The sequence below is a fragment of the Oncorhynchus keta genome, chromosome 10 (assembly GCF_023373465.1).
Source record: "Oncorhynchus keta strain PuntledgeMale-10-30-2019 chromosome 10, Oket_V2, whole genome shotgun sequence".
Taxonomy (NCBI): domain Eukaryota; kingdom Metazoa; phylum Chordata; class Actinopteri; order Salmoniformes; family Salmonidae; genus Oncorhynchus; species Oncorhynchus keta.
In genome coordinates, this window is record NC_068430.1 from 77,767,928 (window position 1) to 77,786,744 (window position 18,817).

General features: G+C 44.6%; 1 protein-coding gene across 1 annotated transcript; it reads left to right on the plus strand.

Annotated features, from left to right (window-relative positions):
* Nucleotides 1-2,838: 2,838 nt before the first annotated feature.
* On the plus strand, nt 2,839-3,669 carry LOC127931942 (sialic acid-binding Ig-like lectin 12). Its single transcript, XM_052526095.1, has 3 exons — nt 2,839-3,174; nt 3,276-3,499; nt 3,640-3,669. Exons 1-3 carry the CDS (start codon nt 2,853-2,855, stop codon nt 3,667-3,669), a joined length of 576 nt encoding a protein of 191 aa, XP_052382055.1. The 5' UTR covers nt 2,839-2,852.
* The last annotated feature ends 15,148 nt before the right edge of the window (nt 3,670-18,817 follow it).

Sequence of the window (18,817 nt, forward strand, 5' to 3'; positions counted from 1 at the left end):
TCGGCCAGTATCCACCAGAAGTGCTAGTCAGCCAGGATCTGCCAGTCAACCAGGATCCGCCAGTCTGCCAGGATCAGTTAGATCCGCCAGTCAGCCAGGATCCGCCAGTCTGCCAGGATCCGCCAGTCTGCCAGGATACGCCAGTCAGCCAGGATCCGCCAGTCTGCCAGGATCCGCCAGTCTGCCAGGATCCGCCAGTCTGCCAGGATCCGCCAGATCCCCCAGTCGGCCAGGATCCCCCAGTCGGCCAGGATCCCCAGTCGGCCAGGATCCGCCAGTCGGCCAGGATCCGCCAGTCGGCCAGGATCCGCCAGTCGGCCAGGATCCGCCAGTCGGCCAGGATCCGTCAGTCGGCCAGGATCCGCCAGTCGGCCAGGATCCGCCAGTCGGCCAAGGTCGGCCAGGATCTGCCAGTCGGCCAGGATCTGCCAGTCAGCCAGGATCCGCCAGTCTGCCAGGATCCACCAGTCAGCCAGGATCCGCCAGGATCCGCCAGAACTGCCAGTCGGCCAGGATCTGCCAGTCGGCCTGGATCCGCCAGTCTGCCAGGATCAGTTAGATCCGCCAGTCTGCCAGGATCCGCCAGTCTGCCAGGATCCGCCAGTCTGCCAGGATCCGCCAGTCTGCCAGGATCCGCCAGTCTGCCAGGATCCGCCAGTCAGCCAGGATCTGCCAGAACTACCAGTCAGCCAGGATCCGCTAGAACTGCCAGGATCCGCCAGTCAGCCAGGATCCGCCAGATCTGCCAGTCGGCCAGGATCTGCCAGTCAGCCAGGATCTGCCAGTCAGCCAGGATCAGTTAGATCCGCCACCCAGCCAGGATCCGCCAGTCTGCCAGGATCCACCAGTCAGCCAGGATCCGCCAGAAGTGCCAGTCAGCCAGGATCTGCCAGTTCCACTAGTCAGCCAGGATCCGCCAGTCAGCCAGGATCTGCCAGTCAGCCAGGATCTGGTAGATCCATCAACCTGCCTGAGCTTCCTCTCACTCCTGAGCTTCCTCTCACTTCTCACTCCTGAGCTTCCTCTCACTTCTCACTCCTGAGCTTCCTCTCACTTCTCACTCCTGAGCTTCCTCTCACTTCTCACTCCCGAGCTTCCTCTCACTTCTCACTCCCGAGCTTCCCCTCGGTCCCAAGCTTCCCCTCGGTCCCGAGCTTCCCTCGGTCCCGAAGCTTCCCCTCAGTCCTGAGCTACCTCAGTCCAGTGGGGCCCGTTGTTAGGTTTCCTAGGCCAAGGTCAGCGGCGGGTCGCCACTCAAGGGACACTAAGGAGGTGGACTAAGACAATTATGGAGTGGGGTCCAGATTCCCACCCAGACCCTCCCCTATAGGTTTAGGTTGTGCGTTCGGAGTCCACACCTTGGGGGTTCTGTCCATCGTTCGTCTGTGTTTTCCTTGTTTTAGTGTTGGTCAGGACGTGAGCTGTGGGCATTCTATGTTGTGTGTCTGGTTTGTCTATTTCTATGTTTGGCCTGATATGGTTCTCAATCAGAGGCAGGTGTTAGTCATTGTCTCTGATTGGGAACCATATTTAGGTAGCCTGTTTTGTGTTGGGTTTTTGGGTTTTGTGGGTGATTGTTCCTGTCTCTGTGTTTGCAACAGATAGGACTGTTTAGGTTTTCACTTTTCTTGTTTTGTATAGTCTGTTCATGTATAGTCGTCTTTATTAAAAACATGAATAACCACCACGCTGCATTTTGGTCCGCCTCTCTTTCACCTGAAGAAAACCCTTACAGCCGAATGTGGAAATCCTGGGCTGAATGTAAAAAAACACCCAATCCTCCCCAAAACAAAAACTAAATAGATCCCTAATACATCACTGTAAAACTGTATACAATGTATATCTGTGTTGGTTTCATTTTATAATATGAGAACTGTTAGCATTTCTAGAAAGAACTGAGAATACAATCTAGTTGACCTCTTGTTATGTCACTGTGTTTCAGGTGTTCAGGGTCAGAGATGCTACAGAGTGACTTACACCAAGAGGAGAATCTGTGTCTTGAAGGGGTCAACAGTGGACATATCCTGTACTGTTGGTTATTATTCCATCACATCATCATTCTGGTTTAGAAGTGATAAGTCGACCCCTGAAGACCTAACCACTGACCCAGGGTATGCAGGTCGTGTGGAATACACTGGAACATACAGAGGTCCCTTCACCCTGAGAATCACAGATCTCAGAGAGGAGGACTCAGCTGAGTATCGCTTCACTTTTAAAGCAAACAACATTGAATGGGGTCATAGTTTCCCAGGAACAACTCTGTCTGTCACAGGTAATACTGCACTGTATGATACAACTGTAAATCATAATGAATTACAGGATAAATATATGAACCATCCTGTTAACACAGAGGTGTATGTGGTTTTATACATATTGTTTCAGGTCTGCAGGTGAAGGTGACTCCTGCTGCAGAGGGACAGAAGACACTGACCTGTATCACCACCTGTACTCTGACTGACAACCCCACCTACATCTGGTGCAAGAATGGACAACATCTAGATGAGAGCACTTCCCCCCAGTACAAAGACCCAGTCTCCAGTAACTATGGAGACAGTTACTCCTGTGCTGTAAAAGGCCATGAGGATCTCCACTCTCCTGCAGTGTGTGAGTATGAATGAAACTTGTATTTTATGTGGTATCATTTGGAACAAATAAGAATGGTATTACTTTCTCTGTCAATATTCCTAACTAGATATATTGGAATGATAAACAGTTTTATAGATTTATGTCAATATATATATTGTTTATTATTCAAAATGAACCTGTCCAATACATCTCAAACATTTAGTCTCATTATGGTTTCAGGAATTGATCAGCTACATTTTGTTTCAGGTGTTGTGGGTGAGAGCTGTATGAATGTGACTTACACCCATCAGAGTATCTGTGCTTTGAAAGGGTCAACAGTGGACATATCGTGCTTTTACACACATCCCAGGTGGCATAACGTCACAGAAGTGTCCTGGTTCAACAAATGGGAGACTGGTGTCACTAAAGACCTGAGCCTGAACCCAGAGTATGCAGATCGTGTGGAATACCATCGACAAACAGAAAAGGACTCCACCCTGAGAATCACAGACCTGAGAGAGAGTGACTCAACTGAGTACAAGTTCAGATTTACAACTGATGAGGCAAGATGGGGGTACAGCTTCCCTGGAACAACTCTGACTGTCACAGGTAACATAGCACATTATAACGTTTTGAAGAGTCATGATGTTAATAATTAACTCAAACCAATTCTGAACCATGTACTATTTTTTTGCTCTCCTTTAATTCAGGTTCTCAGGTGGAGGTGACTCCTAAATGGAGATCAGAGTCGAAGACACTGTCCTGTATCACCACCTGTACTCTGAGTAACCCCAACCCCATCTATATCTGGTACAAGAACGGACAACATCTAGATGAGAGCACCTCCCCCCAGTACAAAGACCCAGTCTCCAGTAACTATGACGATAGTTACTCCTGTGCTGTAAAAGGCCATGAGGATCTCCACTCTCCTGCAGTGTGTGAGTGTTTCTTTATTAACAATACTGTTTAACCTCTGTGTGTTGGTTTCACTTTGAGAACTTGAGAACTTTTAGCATTTCTAGAAAGAACTGAGAATACAATCTGTTGACCTCTTGTTATGTCACTGTGTTTCAGGTGTTCAGGGTCAGAGCTGCAGCAGAGTGAATTACACCAAGAGGAGAATCTGTGTCTTGAAGGGGTCAACAGTTGACATATCCTGTACTTATGTTGGTTATTATTCCACCACATCATCATTCTGGTTTAGAAGTGAAAAGTCGACTCCTGAAGACCTAACCACTGACCCAGGGTATGTAGGTCGTGTGAAGTACCCTGACAAAGAGATATATACAGATCCCTGCATCCTGAGAATCTCAGATCTGAGAGAGGAGGACTCAGCTGAGTATCGCTTCACTTTTAAAACAGACAACTTTGAATGGGGTCATAGTTTCCCAGGAACAACTCTGTCTGTCACAGGTAATACTGCACTGTATTTTATAATACTATATCATAATGAATTACAGGAGAAAATATATGAAACATCCTGTTAACACAGAGGTCAGGTCGCAGTTGCAAATGAGAACTTGTTCTCAACTAGCCTACCTGGTTAAATAAAGGTGAAATAAAAAATAAAAAGGTGTATGTGGTTTTATACATATTGTTTCAGGTCTGCAGGTGAAGGTGACTCCTGCTGCAGAGGGACAGAAGACACTGACCTGTATCACCACCTGTACTCTGACTGACAACCCCACCTACATCTGGTACAAGAATGGACAACGTCTAGATGAGCCCACTTCCCAACAATACACTAGTAATATCCTAGTAGTGTTGGGTCACTCTGTGGACAGTTACTTCTGTACTGTAGAACACCATGAGGACCTCCACTCTCCTGCAGTGTGTGAGTATGAATTAAACTACAATTATACTTAGAAAGTATCAATCATTTAAGGTCAATAAGAAGGGTATTACTGCTTTATCTATCAATATTCATTACATCATTACATAGAAATTACAGACAATGTCATAGATGTATGCATGTCTATAGTAGTGTAGTGTCTTTACATTTACATTACATTTAAGTCATTTAGCAGACGCTCTTATCCAGAGCGACTTACAAATTGGTGCATACACCTTATGACAACCAGTGGAACAGCCACTTGCATCTAAATCTTGTTGGGGGGGTGAGAAGGATTACTTACCCTTACTTACCCTATCCTAGGTATTCCTTGAAGAGGTGGGGTTTCAGGTGTCTCCGGAAGGTGGTGATTGACTCCGCTGTCCTGGCGTCGTGAGGGAGTTTGTTCCACCATTGGGGGCCAGAGCAGCGAACAGTTTTGACTGGGCTGAGCGGGAACTGTACTTCCTCAGTGGTAGGGAGGCGAGCAGGCCAGAGGTGGATGAACGCAGTGCCCTAACACTTAGTACTTATTTATGTAATAAGAAAGACTCTGAATACAAGCAATTGAACTGGAGCTTCACATTTACTCAAACGAGTTAGTACCAGAATAACATAGAACAATACTGCGCATGACCAAGGGTGCTCCATCCTTAAAGGGGACATCAGTAATTAACAGAACATAACATTCCTTCTCTTATACAATCAGAGTTACTTTTACCAAACTACAACTGAAACATTTCCCAGAACTTGTTGTAGTTATTTTGCATCTTTTAATTTGAACTTGAACAGTGAGTTTTTGTTTGTTTATAAGTCTAGTCTGTCTGGTGGACGGTGCCTTCGTTCTGGGTAGCGCCTCGGAATGTCTGGAGGCTCCTGAACATCCTCAGTGTGTGCTTGTTCCATTATAGCTTCTGCTATAGCAGCACCTTCATCATCATGTTCCCTTCTTTCAGCCTGGGGTCTCTTTACTGCCCCACCGTCCTCTACAGTTCCTTGTGTGTCACTCTCAGGAGCTCTCTGTGCCTGTTCTCTCTCGATTGTTGTGCTGTTTTCCGTGGAATGCATTTGGTTAATGTGACGCCGCCACATTATGTCTGGGCTCACTTGAACCTGGTAAGTTCTGGGTCCCGTTTGTGAGTGTACGGTTCCTCTTGTCCATTTCCCTCCTCTTCTGTAGTCTCGCACCATCACTTCCTGTCCTGTTTGGAGATGGCGCTCCCGGCCACCGGAGAGCATCTTGGCTTGTTTGTTCAGCACTTCATTATGCCTGTTTGGCTTCATGATGTCCAGCTGTGTGCGGAGAGGCCTCCCGAACATCAGTGCGGCTGGGCTTTCGTTTGTGGTGGCATGTGGGGTGTTTCGGTAGGAGGCCAGGAACTTGGCCAGTTTTGTTTGCAAAGTCCCTTCGTCTCGTTTTGCTGCACGGAGTCCTTGCTTTAGGGTTTGCACAAAGCGTTCTGCCAACCCATTGGTGGCAGGGTGGTATGGAGCTGAGGTTGAGTGTTTGGTTCCATTTACTGACATGAATCTTGTAAACTCGTCACTTACAAAAGCTTGCGCGTTGTCACTTGCCAGCTGCAGCGGCAAACCGAAGTGTGCAAACGTTGTTCTGAGACACTCTATCGTCTGAGCTGAGGTGGAGGAGTCGGTGCAAAACACCTCTGGCCATTTGGAATGGGCATCAACTATAACCAGAAACATGTGCTTTTTCAAAGGGACCAGCGTAGTCCACATGAATTCTCTGCCATGGCTCTGCGGGCCATTCCCATGGGTGGACTGGGACAGGAGCAGGCATGTGAAGGGTTTCCAAACATCTGCTACAGTTCTTCGCCATGTTTTCTATCTGTTGATCCAGACCTGGCCACCAGAAGTGGCTCCTTGCGAGCAGCTTAATTTTGACAATTCCAACATGACCTTCATGTAATTGCTGCAAAACTAGATGTTGGCATTTCTGGGGTATCATGACTCTCATTCCCCACATCAAACATCCTTGGTACGTTGTCATTTCGTTTCTCCGCTGGAAATACGGAGTCAGCTCCTTTCTGCCAGTAGCTGGCCATCCTGACATGGTGTAGGTGTACACTTTTGACAAGGTCACATCTTTCCTTGTCTCATGTTTGATAACTGTGCTTGTGACCGGTAGTGCCTCGAGCTGAGCGGTATGGAACATGTCCACTACATCCACCCTCCTTTGCCTTTCTCTTGTACACGGCAGTCTGGATAATCCATCTGCATTTGTGTGGAGGGATGATGGCTTAAACTCAATGTCATACATATGACTGGCAAGGAACAGGGCATATCGCTGTAACCTGGCTGCTGTCATTGCCGGAATGCCTTTCTTTGGACTGAAAATGGAAAGCAACGGCTGGTGATCTGTAACCAGTGTGAAACACTTGCCATATAGGTATGGGTGGAATTTCTTGATGCCCCACACTAGTGCCAGTGCTTCTTTGTCGATTTGTGAGTAGTTTTTCTCTGCATCATTCAATGTTCGTGACGCGACTGCAACTGGCCTCTCTGACCCATCTTTCAGTGTGTGTGAAAGGACGGCACCTAAGCCATAAGGGGACGCATCACAAACCAACTTCACTGGCATTTCAGGGTCGTAATGCATCAGGACCTGTTCAGATGTTATGAGCCGTTGTGCCTCCAAAAATGCATTTTCACACTGCTCTGTCCACCGCCATGTCCTATTCTTTTCCAGGAGCTGATTTAGAGGCTGGAGTACTGCTGAAAGGTTTAGGAGGAATCTTCTGTAGTAATTGATCAGTCCCGTGAAAGATCTCACTTCTGTGATATTTTGTGGTCGTGGTGCCTGTACCGCTGCCTCGATTTTGTCCTGTGTTTTGTGCAATCCATTGCAGTCAATCTCATGTCCACAGAAGACAATCTTGTCTTTGAAGAACTCACACTTCTTTAAGTTTGCCTGTAGACCATACTCTTTCAGTCTTTTCAGGACCTCTTCCAGGTTAGCCAGGTGCTCTTTGTCGGTGCGTCCTGTTATGATCATGTCATCCAGGATACACTGGGTTCCTGAGATTCCTTGCAAAATCTGGTCAATAGTTTGTTGCCAAATGGCTGGGGCTGATGCAATGCCAAAAACCAGGCGGTTATACCTGTATAGACCTTTGTGTGTGTTTATTGTCAGGTACTGTTTGGAACTCTCTTCAACCGGTAGCTGCAGGTAAGCCTGTTTCAGATCGATTTTACTGAAGTGTTTCCCACCAGCTAGTGCAGCAAAGATGTCATCCAGGTGTGGTAGGGGGTATTGGTCCACATGCAACATTGATTTGCCGCCACGTTCTCGTCAGCTCTCCCTTCATCTTCACTGCTTGCTAGCTGTTGTGCTACAGGGTCAAAATCTTCCTCTCTTCCTACGAACTCCATCTGTATTCGTGATGCACACTGCAGGTAATCATCCTCGTCACCATTGTAGTGTCTTAACACTTAGTACTTATTTATGTAATAAGAAAGACTCTGAATACAAGCAATTGAACTGGAGCTTCACATTTACTCAAACGAGTTAGTACCAGAATAACATAGAACAATACTGCGCATGACCAAGGGCGCTCCATCCTTAAAGGGGACATCAGTAATTAACAGAACATAACAGTTAGAATGTCCGGTACCTCAAACACTTGAAGAATAGTTTAGTAGACACTCAAGTCCTAAAGTATCTCCAAATGTATTATTGTTCATGTTTTGTGTGATAGTCCCCTGACTTTAGATATATATTTTTTAGACATGACGTCTTTTGAGGTAGTATACAACAGTCCTACACCTCTGACAAATTCTGCTTTACTAGATGCTCCAAAGAACCCCTCAGTGTCAGTCAGTCCCGCTGGTGAAATAGTGGAGGGCAGTTCAGTGACTCTGACCTGCAGCAGTGATGCCAACCCACCTGTGGACAAATACACCTGGTACAAGAAGAACGTAGCCTCACCAAAAGCATCAGGACAGAGTTACAGCATCACCAACAGTAACTGTGAGGACAGAGGAGAATACTACTGTGAGGCTGAGGAGTATATATGGGAGTCTCAACTCTTCTTCTGTGTCTGTGGACATTCAGTGTAAATACACTTAAACTTCTATTCTTTTGATCAGAGAATCACACATATTTAAAGTAATATTTAACTTGTTTCAATCACAAGTGTAAGTTCCATGATGCTCCTCATGTAAAGCTCTATGTATGAACAATGTGTTACATATTGTCCACCAGATGGCCCAAAGAACACCTCAGTTCTGACTGCAGCTGTAGGAATCATTATGGTTGTTCTGGTTCTCATCCTCTGTTTCTCTGGACTCATGTGGTTCAGGTGAGTTTTTTTGTTTGTTTTTATTTCACTTTAGAATATTCATTAATTAATTAATCCATTCATTCATTTATAAAACAGGAAGAGGGCCTCCAAATCCCCCTCTGTCACAAGAGACACAGCAGACGATGGAGAGGTGAGTCTGTTGGAATCAGAAGGTGACTGTGATGACTGTGTATGCTTAGTGGGACACTCCACTGCTCATGTTGTCTGTCCTCTCACCATCAGGGAAACTCTAGTCCAGTGTATGACAACATCTCAGGCATGGCCATGACCCCTACTGCAGCACAGACAGCAGCCACCAACGACCAGGATGACATTCACTACACCAGCGTCCACTTCTCTCGCCCCAAAAACCAGGAAGTGCCTCTGTACTCCACCGTCCAAGTGCCTCAGCCCCAGAAAGAGGATGAGGATGTCCAATACGCTGCTGTGAAATTCAACCTCCCCAGTGCTACCACCTGGTGAGCATATTCTGCATTAAGGTCATTCATATGCTGCAGTTTATTGTAGGAGATGTCATCAATAAGCAAAACAGTTGACCCTTAGTGACCACTATGAACCCAAACTATGAACCCAACAATGGACATCTCAGGACAATTACTATGACATGTCTATAATGAGGAGTAATTTGATGATGGTGTTGATGAACTGTTTTCTGTTCCAAATGGCACCCTATTCCCTAATTAGTGCACTACTTTAGACCGAGCCCTATAGGGTGCCACCATTTGGGACATTGTCTTTGTTTCATTTTTGTTTTCTCTCTTCAGACCCGCAGCAGCACAAGCAACTGAGGAGGACTCCTCTGTTCTCGACAGTACAGTCAACAAACCCTGAACCAAGAAGACCCAAACACAACAAACCCAGAACCAAGAAGACCTGAACACAACAAATCCAGAACCAAGAAGACCTGAACACAACAAACCCAGAACCAAGAAGACCTGAACACAACAAACCCTGAACCAAGAAGACCTGAACACAACAAACTCAGAACCAAGAAGACCTGAACACAACAAACTCAGAACCAAGAACACCTGAACACAACAAACCCAGAACCAAGAACACCTGAACACAACAAACCCAGAACCAAGAACACCTGAACACAACAAACCCAGAACCAAGAACACCTGAACACAACAAACCCAGAACCAAGAAGACCTGAACGCAACAAACCCAGAACCAAGAAGACCTGAACACAACAAACCCAGAACCAAGAAGACCTGAACACAACAAACCCAGAACCAAGAGGACCTGAACACAACAAACCCAGAACCAAGAGGACCTGAACACAACAAACCCAGAACCAAGAGGACCTGAACACAACAAACCCAGAACCAAGAAGACCTGAACACAACAAACCCAGAACCAAGAAGACCTGAACACAACAAACCCAGAACCAAGAAGACCTGAACAGAACAAACCCAGAACCAAGAAGACCTGAACAGAACAAGTTTGACAAAAACTTTGTATATCTTGACCTGTATATTTAAACTGTATATTTAAACTAAGTGATATAATGCCTGTGGAGGTGTGGTTTGGTCAGGCCAGGTGTGACATGGGTTTATGTTATTGTATTTTCGTATTGGGGTTTGTAGTATTTGGGATCGCGGCTGATTAGGGGTGTTGTATAGGCTTGGCTGCCTGAGGCGGTTCTCAATCAGAGTCAGGTGATTCTCGTTGTCTCTGATTGGGGTCCGTATTTAGTAGCCTGGTTTCGCTTTGTATTTCTTGGGTGATTGTTCCTGTCTCTGTGTAGTTTCACCAGATAGGCTGTAATTAGGTTTCACGTTCCGTTTGTTGTTTTGTATTTTGTATCGTTATTTAATGTGTCACTTTTTCTATTAAAGTCATGAGTAACCACTACGCTGCATTTCGGTCCGACTCTCTTTCTACAAACGAAGAACGCCGTTACACATCTGAAGGATGATTAGTAGAAACAGGATGTAGCTGAGTTCAATTTTGAGTCTCAAAGCAAAAGTCTGAATACTTATCTAAATAAAATAAAAATGTAATACATTTGCAGACCTTTCTAAAAACTTGTTTTTGTTTTGTCATTATGGGAATAGAGTGGTATAATTTTATATAAATCCATTTTAGAATAAGGGTGTAACGTAACAAAATTAGAAAAAGTCAAGGGGTCTGAATACTTTCCCAATGCATTGTATATAATTATATATATTTTTATGTGATGTTTCTGAAACAATCATCAAACTTGTGAGACTTTTACCTCAACGTCCAGGAAAGAGTTATGCTTGATGCAACGTTTCTTAATGCTTTTAAGATTTTTTTAAAGAACAAACTTCATTGTCATTGTTTTACCTTGTTATAACAATATCTTCAGTGGAGAGAAAGCGGAATGCTTTCATTTGGAGAGCAATAGTGGTTTATTCATCTTCATCATCTTCATCATCATGTCTGTACAAAATATATACAGACACTTTCAGAAGGAGCGATGTCCAGCTCCTAGACACACAACCAGTTACATTAAATATTAATTGTCATTTTTAAAACACACAGACACAATATGACATAACATGGATGTTTGGAGTGTGGAGGGTAATTCAGTTAGCGATGGCATTCCATTCCAGAACACAGAGATGGAACATTCTGGAATGTTCGATGATTGATAATAATACATCTCACAGTTAATAGAATAACAGAAGCAGGTCCTTAAAGTAACTGTCCAATGAAACTCACTTTCACTCTCACTGATATTAAAACGTGTTATGGCTAGGTGTTCCCGTAGGGGAACACCCCCATTCAGCTGAAAAGGTGGCGCGGGAAATTCAAAACTATTTTTAGAAATATTTAACTTTCACACATTAAAAAGTCCAATACAGCATATGAAAGATAAACATCTTGTTAATCTACCCATCATGTCCAATTTTTTTAATGTTTTACAGCGAAAACGCAACATATAATTATGTTAGACCGTCACCAAATCAAAAATAAAACACAGCCATTTTTCCAGCCAAAGATAGAGTCACAAAAGCAGAATTAGAGATAAAATGAATCACTAACCTTTGATAATCTTCATCAGATAACACTCATATGACATCATGTTACACAATACATTTATGTTTTGTTTGATAATATGCATATTTATATCCACAAATCTCGGTTTACATTGACGCCATGTTGAGAAATGCTTCCAAAATATGCTGAGTAATTATAGATAGCTTCGCCAGATAACAGAAATACTCATCATAAACTTTACGAAAGATACATGTTTTACATATAATTAAAGATACACTGGTTCTTAATGCGACCGCTGTGTCAGATTTTTTTAAACCATTTCTAAAACGGCGCTAAGACGTAAATATATTTCTCCGCCATGTTGGAGTCAACAGAAATACGAAGTTACGTAATAAATATTCCCTTACCTATGATGATCTTTCATCAGAATGCAGTGCAAAAGTCCTAGTTCCACAATAAATCGTTGTTTTGTTCCATAACGTCCATTACTAGTGTCCAATTAGCTGCATTTGCTACACTTTCATCTCACGTGCCAAAAAGCTGGCGCTGGTCCAGGCGAAATCGGACGAAAACTTCAAAAATATATATTCCAGGTCGAATAAACTGGTCAAACTAAGTAGAAAATCAATCTTCAGGATGTTATTTTCATATATATCCAATAACGTTCCAACCAATCATCTGCAGTGGAATGGAACGAAGATGATATCAACAGACAAATGCGCAACAAGGAAATTGCATTCTGCCAGGACAGTGACTCATTCCCCTCCCATTCGGTCAAAGTTCACACCAGAGGCTCCATTCCACATTCTACTGAAGGAGGACATCTAGTGGAAGGTGTAGGAAGTGCTAACAGATCCATATCTTGTTTGGAAGTGAATAGGCGATGACTTCAAATTAGACCCGCCTTCAGAATTTCACTTCCTGTTTGGAAGATTGCCTGCCCTATGAGTTCTGTTATACTCACAGACATAATTCAAACAGTTTTAGAAACTTTGGAGCGTTTTCTATCCAATAGTAATAATAATATGCATATATATATATATATATATATATATATATATATATATATGCATATATTAGCAATCTAGGACAGAGTAGGATGCAGTTCACTATGGGAACGCAATTCATCCAAAGTGAAAATACCGCCCCCTAGTTTTAAAGTACATTTTATACACTAAATGTATACACACATTACACTATCCTGTTATCCATACATAGTCTAATGTAGCCTGTTATCCATATATAGTTTATTGCAGCCTGTTGTCAAAATATAGTCTAATGTAGCATGTTATCCATGTAGAGTAAAAAAAAAAAAGACAGTGATAGTGGGTTGTGTTTAGGAGTAGTATTAACATGAGACACAGTGATGGTAGGTTGTGTTTAGGAGTAGTATTAACATGAGACAGTGATGGTGGGTTGTGTTTAGGAGTAGTATTAACACGAGACACAGTGATGGTGGGTTGTGTTTAGGAGTAGTATTAACACGAGACACAGTGATGGTGGGTTGTGTTTAGGAGTAGTATTAACATGAGACACAGTGATGGTGGGTTGTGTTTAGGAGTAGTATTAACATGAGACAGTGATGGTGGGTTGTGTTTAGGAGTAGTATTAACATGAGACACAGTGATGGTGGGTTGTGTTTAGGAGTAGTATTAACATGAGACACAGTGATTGTGGGTTGTGTTTAGGAGTAGTATTAACATGAGACACAGTGATTGTGGGTTGTGTTTAGGAGTAGTATTAACATGAGACACAGTGATGGTGGGTTGTGTTTAGGAGTAGTATTAACATGAGACACAGTGATGGTGGGTTGTGTTTAGGAGTAGTATTAACATGACACACAGTGAGAAACATTAGACTATACAGAACATGTTCCTCTGTAACTCAGTTACATTTACATTTAAGTCATTTAGCAGACGCTCTTATCCAGAGCGACTTACAAATTGGTGCATACACCTTATGACAACCAGTGGAACAGCCACTTGCATCTAAATCTTGTTGGGGGGGGGGGTGAGAAGGATTACTTACCCTTACTTACCCTATCCTAGGTATTCCTTGAAGAGGTGGGGTTTCAGGTGTCTCCGGAAGGTGGTGATTGACTCCGCTGTCCTGGCGTCGTGAGGGAGTTTGTTCCACCATTGGGGGGCCAGAGCAGCGAACAGTTTTGACTGGGCTGAGCGGGAACTGTACTTCCTCAGTGGTAGGGAGGCGAGCAGGCCAGAGGTGGATGAACGCAGTGCCCTTGTTTGGGTGTAGGGCCTGATCAGAGCCTGGAGGTACTGGTGCCGTTCCCCTCACAGCTCCGTGGCGAGCACCATGGTCTTGTAGCGGATGCGAGCTTCAACTGGAAGCCAGTGGAGAGAGCGGAGGAGCGGGGTGACGTGAGAGAACTTGGGAAGGTTGAACACCAGACGGGCTGCGGCGTTCTGGATGAGTTGTAGGGGTTTAATGGCACAGGCAGGGAGCCCAGCCAACAGCGAGTTGCAGTAATCAAGACGGGAGATGACAAGTGCCTGGATTAGGACCTGCGCCGCTTCCTGTGTGAGGCAGGGTCGTGACTCTGGGTTGGATGTTGTAGAGCATGAACCTACAGGAACGGGACACCGCCTTGATGTTAGTTGAGAACGTCAGGGTGTTGTCCAGGATCACGCCAAGGTTCTTAGCGCTCTGGGAGGAGGACACAATGGAGTTGTCAACCGTGATGGCGAGATCATGGAACGGGCAGTCCTTCCCCGGGAGGAAGAGGAGCTCCGTCTTGCTGAGGTTCAGCTTGAGGTGGTGATCCGTCATCCACACTGATATGTCTGCCAGACATGCAGAGATGCGATTCGCCACCTGGTCATCAGAAGGGGGAAAGAGAAGATTAATTGTGTGTCGTCTGCATAGCAATGATAGGAGAGACCATGTGAGGTTATGACAGAGCCAAGTGACTTGGTGTATAGCGAGAATAAGAGAGGGCCTAGAACAGAGCCCTGGGGGACACCAGTGGTGAGAGCGCGTGGTGAGGAGACAGATTCTCGCCACGCCACCTGGTAGGAGCGACCTGTCAGGTAGGACGCAATCCAGCGTGGGCCGCGCCGGAGATGCCCAACTCGGAGAGGGTGGAGAGGAGGATCTGATGGTTCACAGTATCGAAGGCAGCCGATAGGTCTAGAAGGATGAGAGCAGAGGAGAGAGAGTTAGCTTTAGCAGTGCGGAGCGCCTCCGTGATACAGAGAAGAGCAGTCTCAGTTGAATGACTAGTCTTGAAACCTGACTGATTTGGATGAGTTGATGAGTGTCAGGGATGAGTTGATGAGCGAGGTGAGGTAAGGGAGAAGGTCTCCGGAAATGGTCTGGAGAAGAGAGGAGGGGATAGGGTCAAGCGGGCAGGTTGTTGGGCGGCCGGCCGTCACAAGACGCGAGATTTCATCTGGGAGAGAGAGGGGAGAAAGAGGTCAGAGCATAGGGTAGGGCAGTGTGGGCAGAACCAGCAGTGTCGTTTGACTTAGCAAACGAGGATCGGATGTCATCGACCTTCTTTTCAAAATGGTTGACGAAGTCATCTGCAGAGAGGGAGGAGGGAGGGGGGAGGATTCAGGAGGGAGGAGAAGGTGGCAAAGAGCTTCCTAGGGTTAGAGGCAGATGCTTGGAATTTAGAATGGTAGAAAGTGGCTTTAGCAGCAGAGACAGAGGAGGAAAATGTAGAGAGGAGGGAGTGAAAGGATGCCAGGTCCGCAGGGAGGCGAGTTTTCCTCCATTTCCGCTCGGCTGCCCGGAGCCCTGTTGGTAGAACATGGCACCTGCAACGTTATGGGTTTGGTGACCAGGACCATCCATATGTAAAATATATGCACACAGGACTGTATATTGATTTGGATTGTTGAGTCGACTAAACTGCATAATTTATGGACAGCAGACTACAATACATGACACAGTCAATACAGCAGGCTATGGTGATGTTCATTGCATTATCTGCTAGCTAAAGCTACTAAAAGTACTGTACAACAGAGGAGGCTGGTGGGCGGAGATATAGGAGGATGGACTCATTGTAATGGCTGGAATGAATGGAACACTATCCATTAATTGTATTCCTATTACTGCCAAAGGAATGAGGACATAATATGAGGACTGGAGGCTGCAGTAATGTTGAGATGCCAGTAGGCGGAGCTCTAGTCTAGAACACTGGAACCTTCAGTACCACTTTGATGCAGCTGATGAGGAGTGATGGGAATGGGTCATATTTAGCCTGTTTATAAAATCTAGGCCCATTCCTCAAATATACAAATGTAACTATATTCTGACATGTTGTTTATGCACGTTAATGTCTTAACATCCTGACTGGGCTACTTTTGAAATGTGTCAACCTCAGAACTCACACTTACAGTAGGATACTTCTTGTTTCTCTGCACTGCCCGTAAGTGTTGTTGGTTCAGATGAACTGACTCAGCATCACCTTCCTGTTAACCAGGGTAGGGAGAAGTGTTGACATCTATACTGTGTAGGATGAGTGTTTGAACTTTTCTATGTCCATAACATCCAGCTCTCTAGACTTTGATGCAGACTCAATGGGCCTTATGTACCTTCCCCTACAGATAGTGTCTGTACGTGTGTGTGTGTGTGTGTGTGTGTGTGTGTGTGTGTGTGTGTGTGTGTGTGTGTGTGTGTGTGTGTGTGTGTGTGTGTGTGTGTGTGTGTGTGTGTGTGTGTGTGTGTGTGTGTGTGTGTGTGTGTGTGTGTGTGTGTGTGAGTCACTTGCTGTTTAGCCTCACAGCTTGGGGATAGGAGCTATCATTGAATCTGATGGCCAGTCTTCTAGGACCAGACTGATATAGAGTAGGGTTGACATCTATACTGTGTAGAATGTGTGTTTTAACTTTTCTACATCCATAACAACCAGCTCTCTAGACTTTGATTCAGACTCCATAAACCTAATATATACCATCTAGCAGACACTTCTATCCAAAGTCATTCACTCAGTCATTACAGTCATGGGTGCATGAATCCTTCATATGGGAAGTCCCAGCAGGAATTGAACCCGTGAACCATTCTGTACAAACTGAGTCACACAGAACTACTCTAACTACTCTACTACTCTACTACTCTAACTACTCTACTACTCTACTCTACTCTACTCTATTATTTTGTATTGTTATCCATCTGAAAGAATCATCAGACTTGTGAGACTAAATATGAATTAATGTATTACTTCATATGGTCCTAATATACGTTTGCGTGATTTAAAAAAAATGTTAAGGCACAATTTTGCCTCAATGTCCAGGAGAGAGTTCTGCTTGATGCAACGTTTCTTATCGCTTAAAATAATAATGTATGAAGTGTGATATCGTTTACCCCCCTGACAGCCCCATTGAGTCTGATTATAGGATGGAACATGGGTTGGGGGCAGTGGGGGTAAATATGGGCGTCCCTTTTGATAGGCCATACCCACAGGAAGTGTCACTAAGTGACGTTGTTGAACAGACTGGACTTCTGATTGTTCTCATCCTGGACGGGAGGCAGGAAGGGACAAAAAGCACAACAGATAAGAAGCAGCTGGAGAGAAGGTTTAGTTATATTCCCATGTATCTCTTTCCTCCTAGAAACCCTGTTGTATAAGAACCCAAAGTGAACCGGAGGGCCTTGTTGTGGTCACAATAACAACCCTTTAACGTCCCTGTGGTCCTTCACACATTCCTGAGTCAGTACATAGGGATTAGTAGAGGTCATCCAGACCGTTTTTACATGTGTAAACAGCTGGATCTCGTCTGAGCGGTTGGCTGGATATGCCGAGACCCGATACGTGCTTAATGCTGATTGGTTTAGGTTCTGCCCACTATAGTGCTGTCTGGTCAGAACATGGTGTTGACGCCCGTCTCTCTACACTTGATGGTCACCAGCACCACATACATGCAGACACATCTGTTTCCATTTGAAGATGTTTTATATTATTGTGTGGTTATATTCGCTGGACTCACACTTCATTAAGGAACTGCATGTCAAAACTGTGTCAGCAACACAACACTTCTTCTCAAGACTGACGATGCCGTGCACCAACTGAAGGTGAGGGGAGGCGGTGTCCTGCAGCACATCCAAACACCCTGATTGGTTGGATGAACAGCGGTGCAAAGGGTGATTGACAGGGCTGCAAGCAAATCAAGTTGAGAGGGCATGTAAACACACACGGTCATACCATACCCATAGGGATCTGGTCAAAGGTAGTGCACTATATAGTGATTGTGGTGTCATTTGGGACGCAATCGGTGTAAAGAAATGACAGTGGCATATTGTACTACTACAGACATCAGTGTTTGGGTGCTTAAATGTGACTTTGTCAAGTAGTCAGTGTTGTGTTTCACCATTCTGTCTGATGTATTGTCAGTTTGGAATGTTGTTATTAGTCAACATAATGCTGAGGACATTCATATCTGACTGCTGCAGTAATGTTGAGATGCCAGTAGGAGGAGCTCTAGTCTAGAACACTGGAACCTTCAGAAGCACGTTGATGCAGCTGATGAGGAGAGTAAATTGAATGTGTTTGTAGAATAGAATGAATGACATCATGGAACTGACCAAATGTAAATGGAACTTTGACCTGTTCCATGTAGAACTCAGAGGGACAAGACAACGCATTCTAATATATTATAAACATTCCATATAGAATAGTAAAAATATTGTTAACATGGTTCTGTATTTAAATAAAAGTGGAAATGGGTGACATTTTGTCCATTATAGAAATGTAGGACCCATTTTAATACAGTAACCTCCCTTCTCTGACATGCTGTTCTGGTCGTCATGCATGTTAATGTCTTAAAAGAGGAAGGAAAGGACTGTTCTGCATCAGCTACTTGTGTTCTGACTACTATAAATATGTATCAACCACAGAACACACATTTACTAGCAGTTCCCACTCACTACCAGTCAGTTGACTCACTGAACAAGACCTCTCCCCTTCAGTCTGTAAGTACTCTTGAGATCTTGAAATATAGTTTTTTGTTTTTAGCCGTAAGTCATGTACTCAAGGGTCTCAGACATGGAGTGCTGATCTAGGATCAGGTCCTGCTGGTCCATATAATTATGATCTAAATGGGAAAACTAGATCCTACTCTGGGACACTTTGTGGATACGGACACTATCATATAATGATGATATA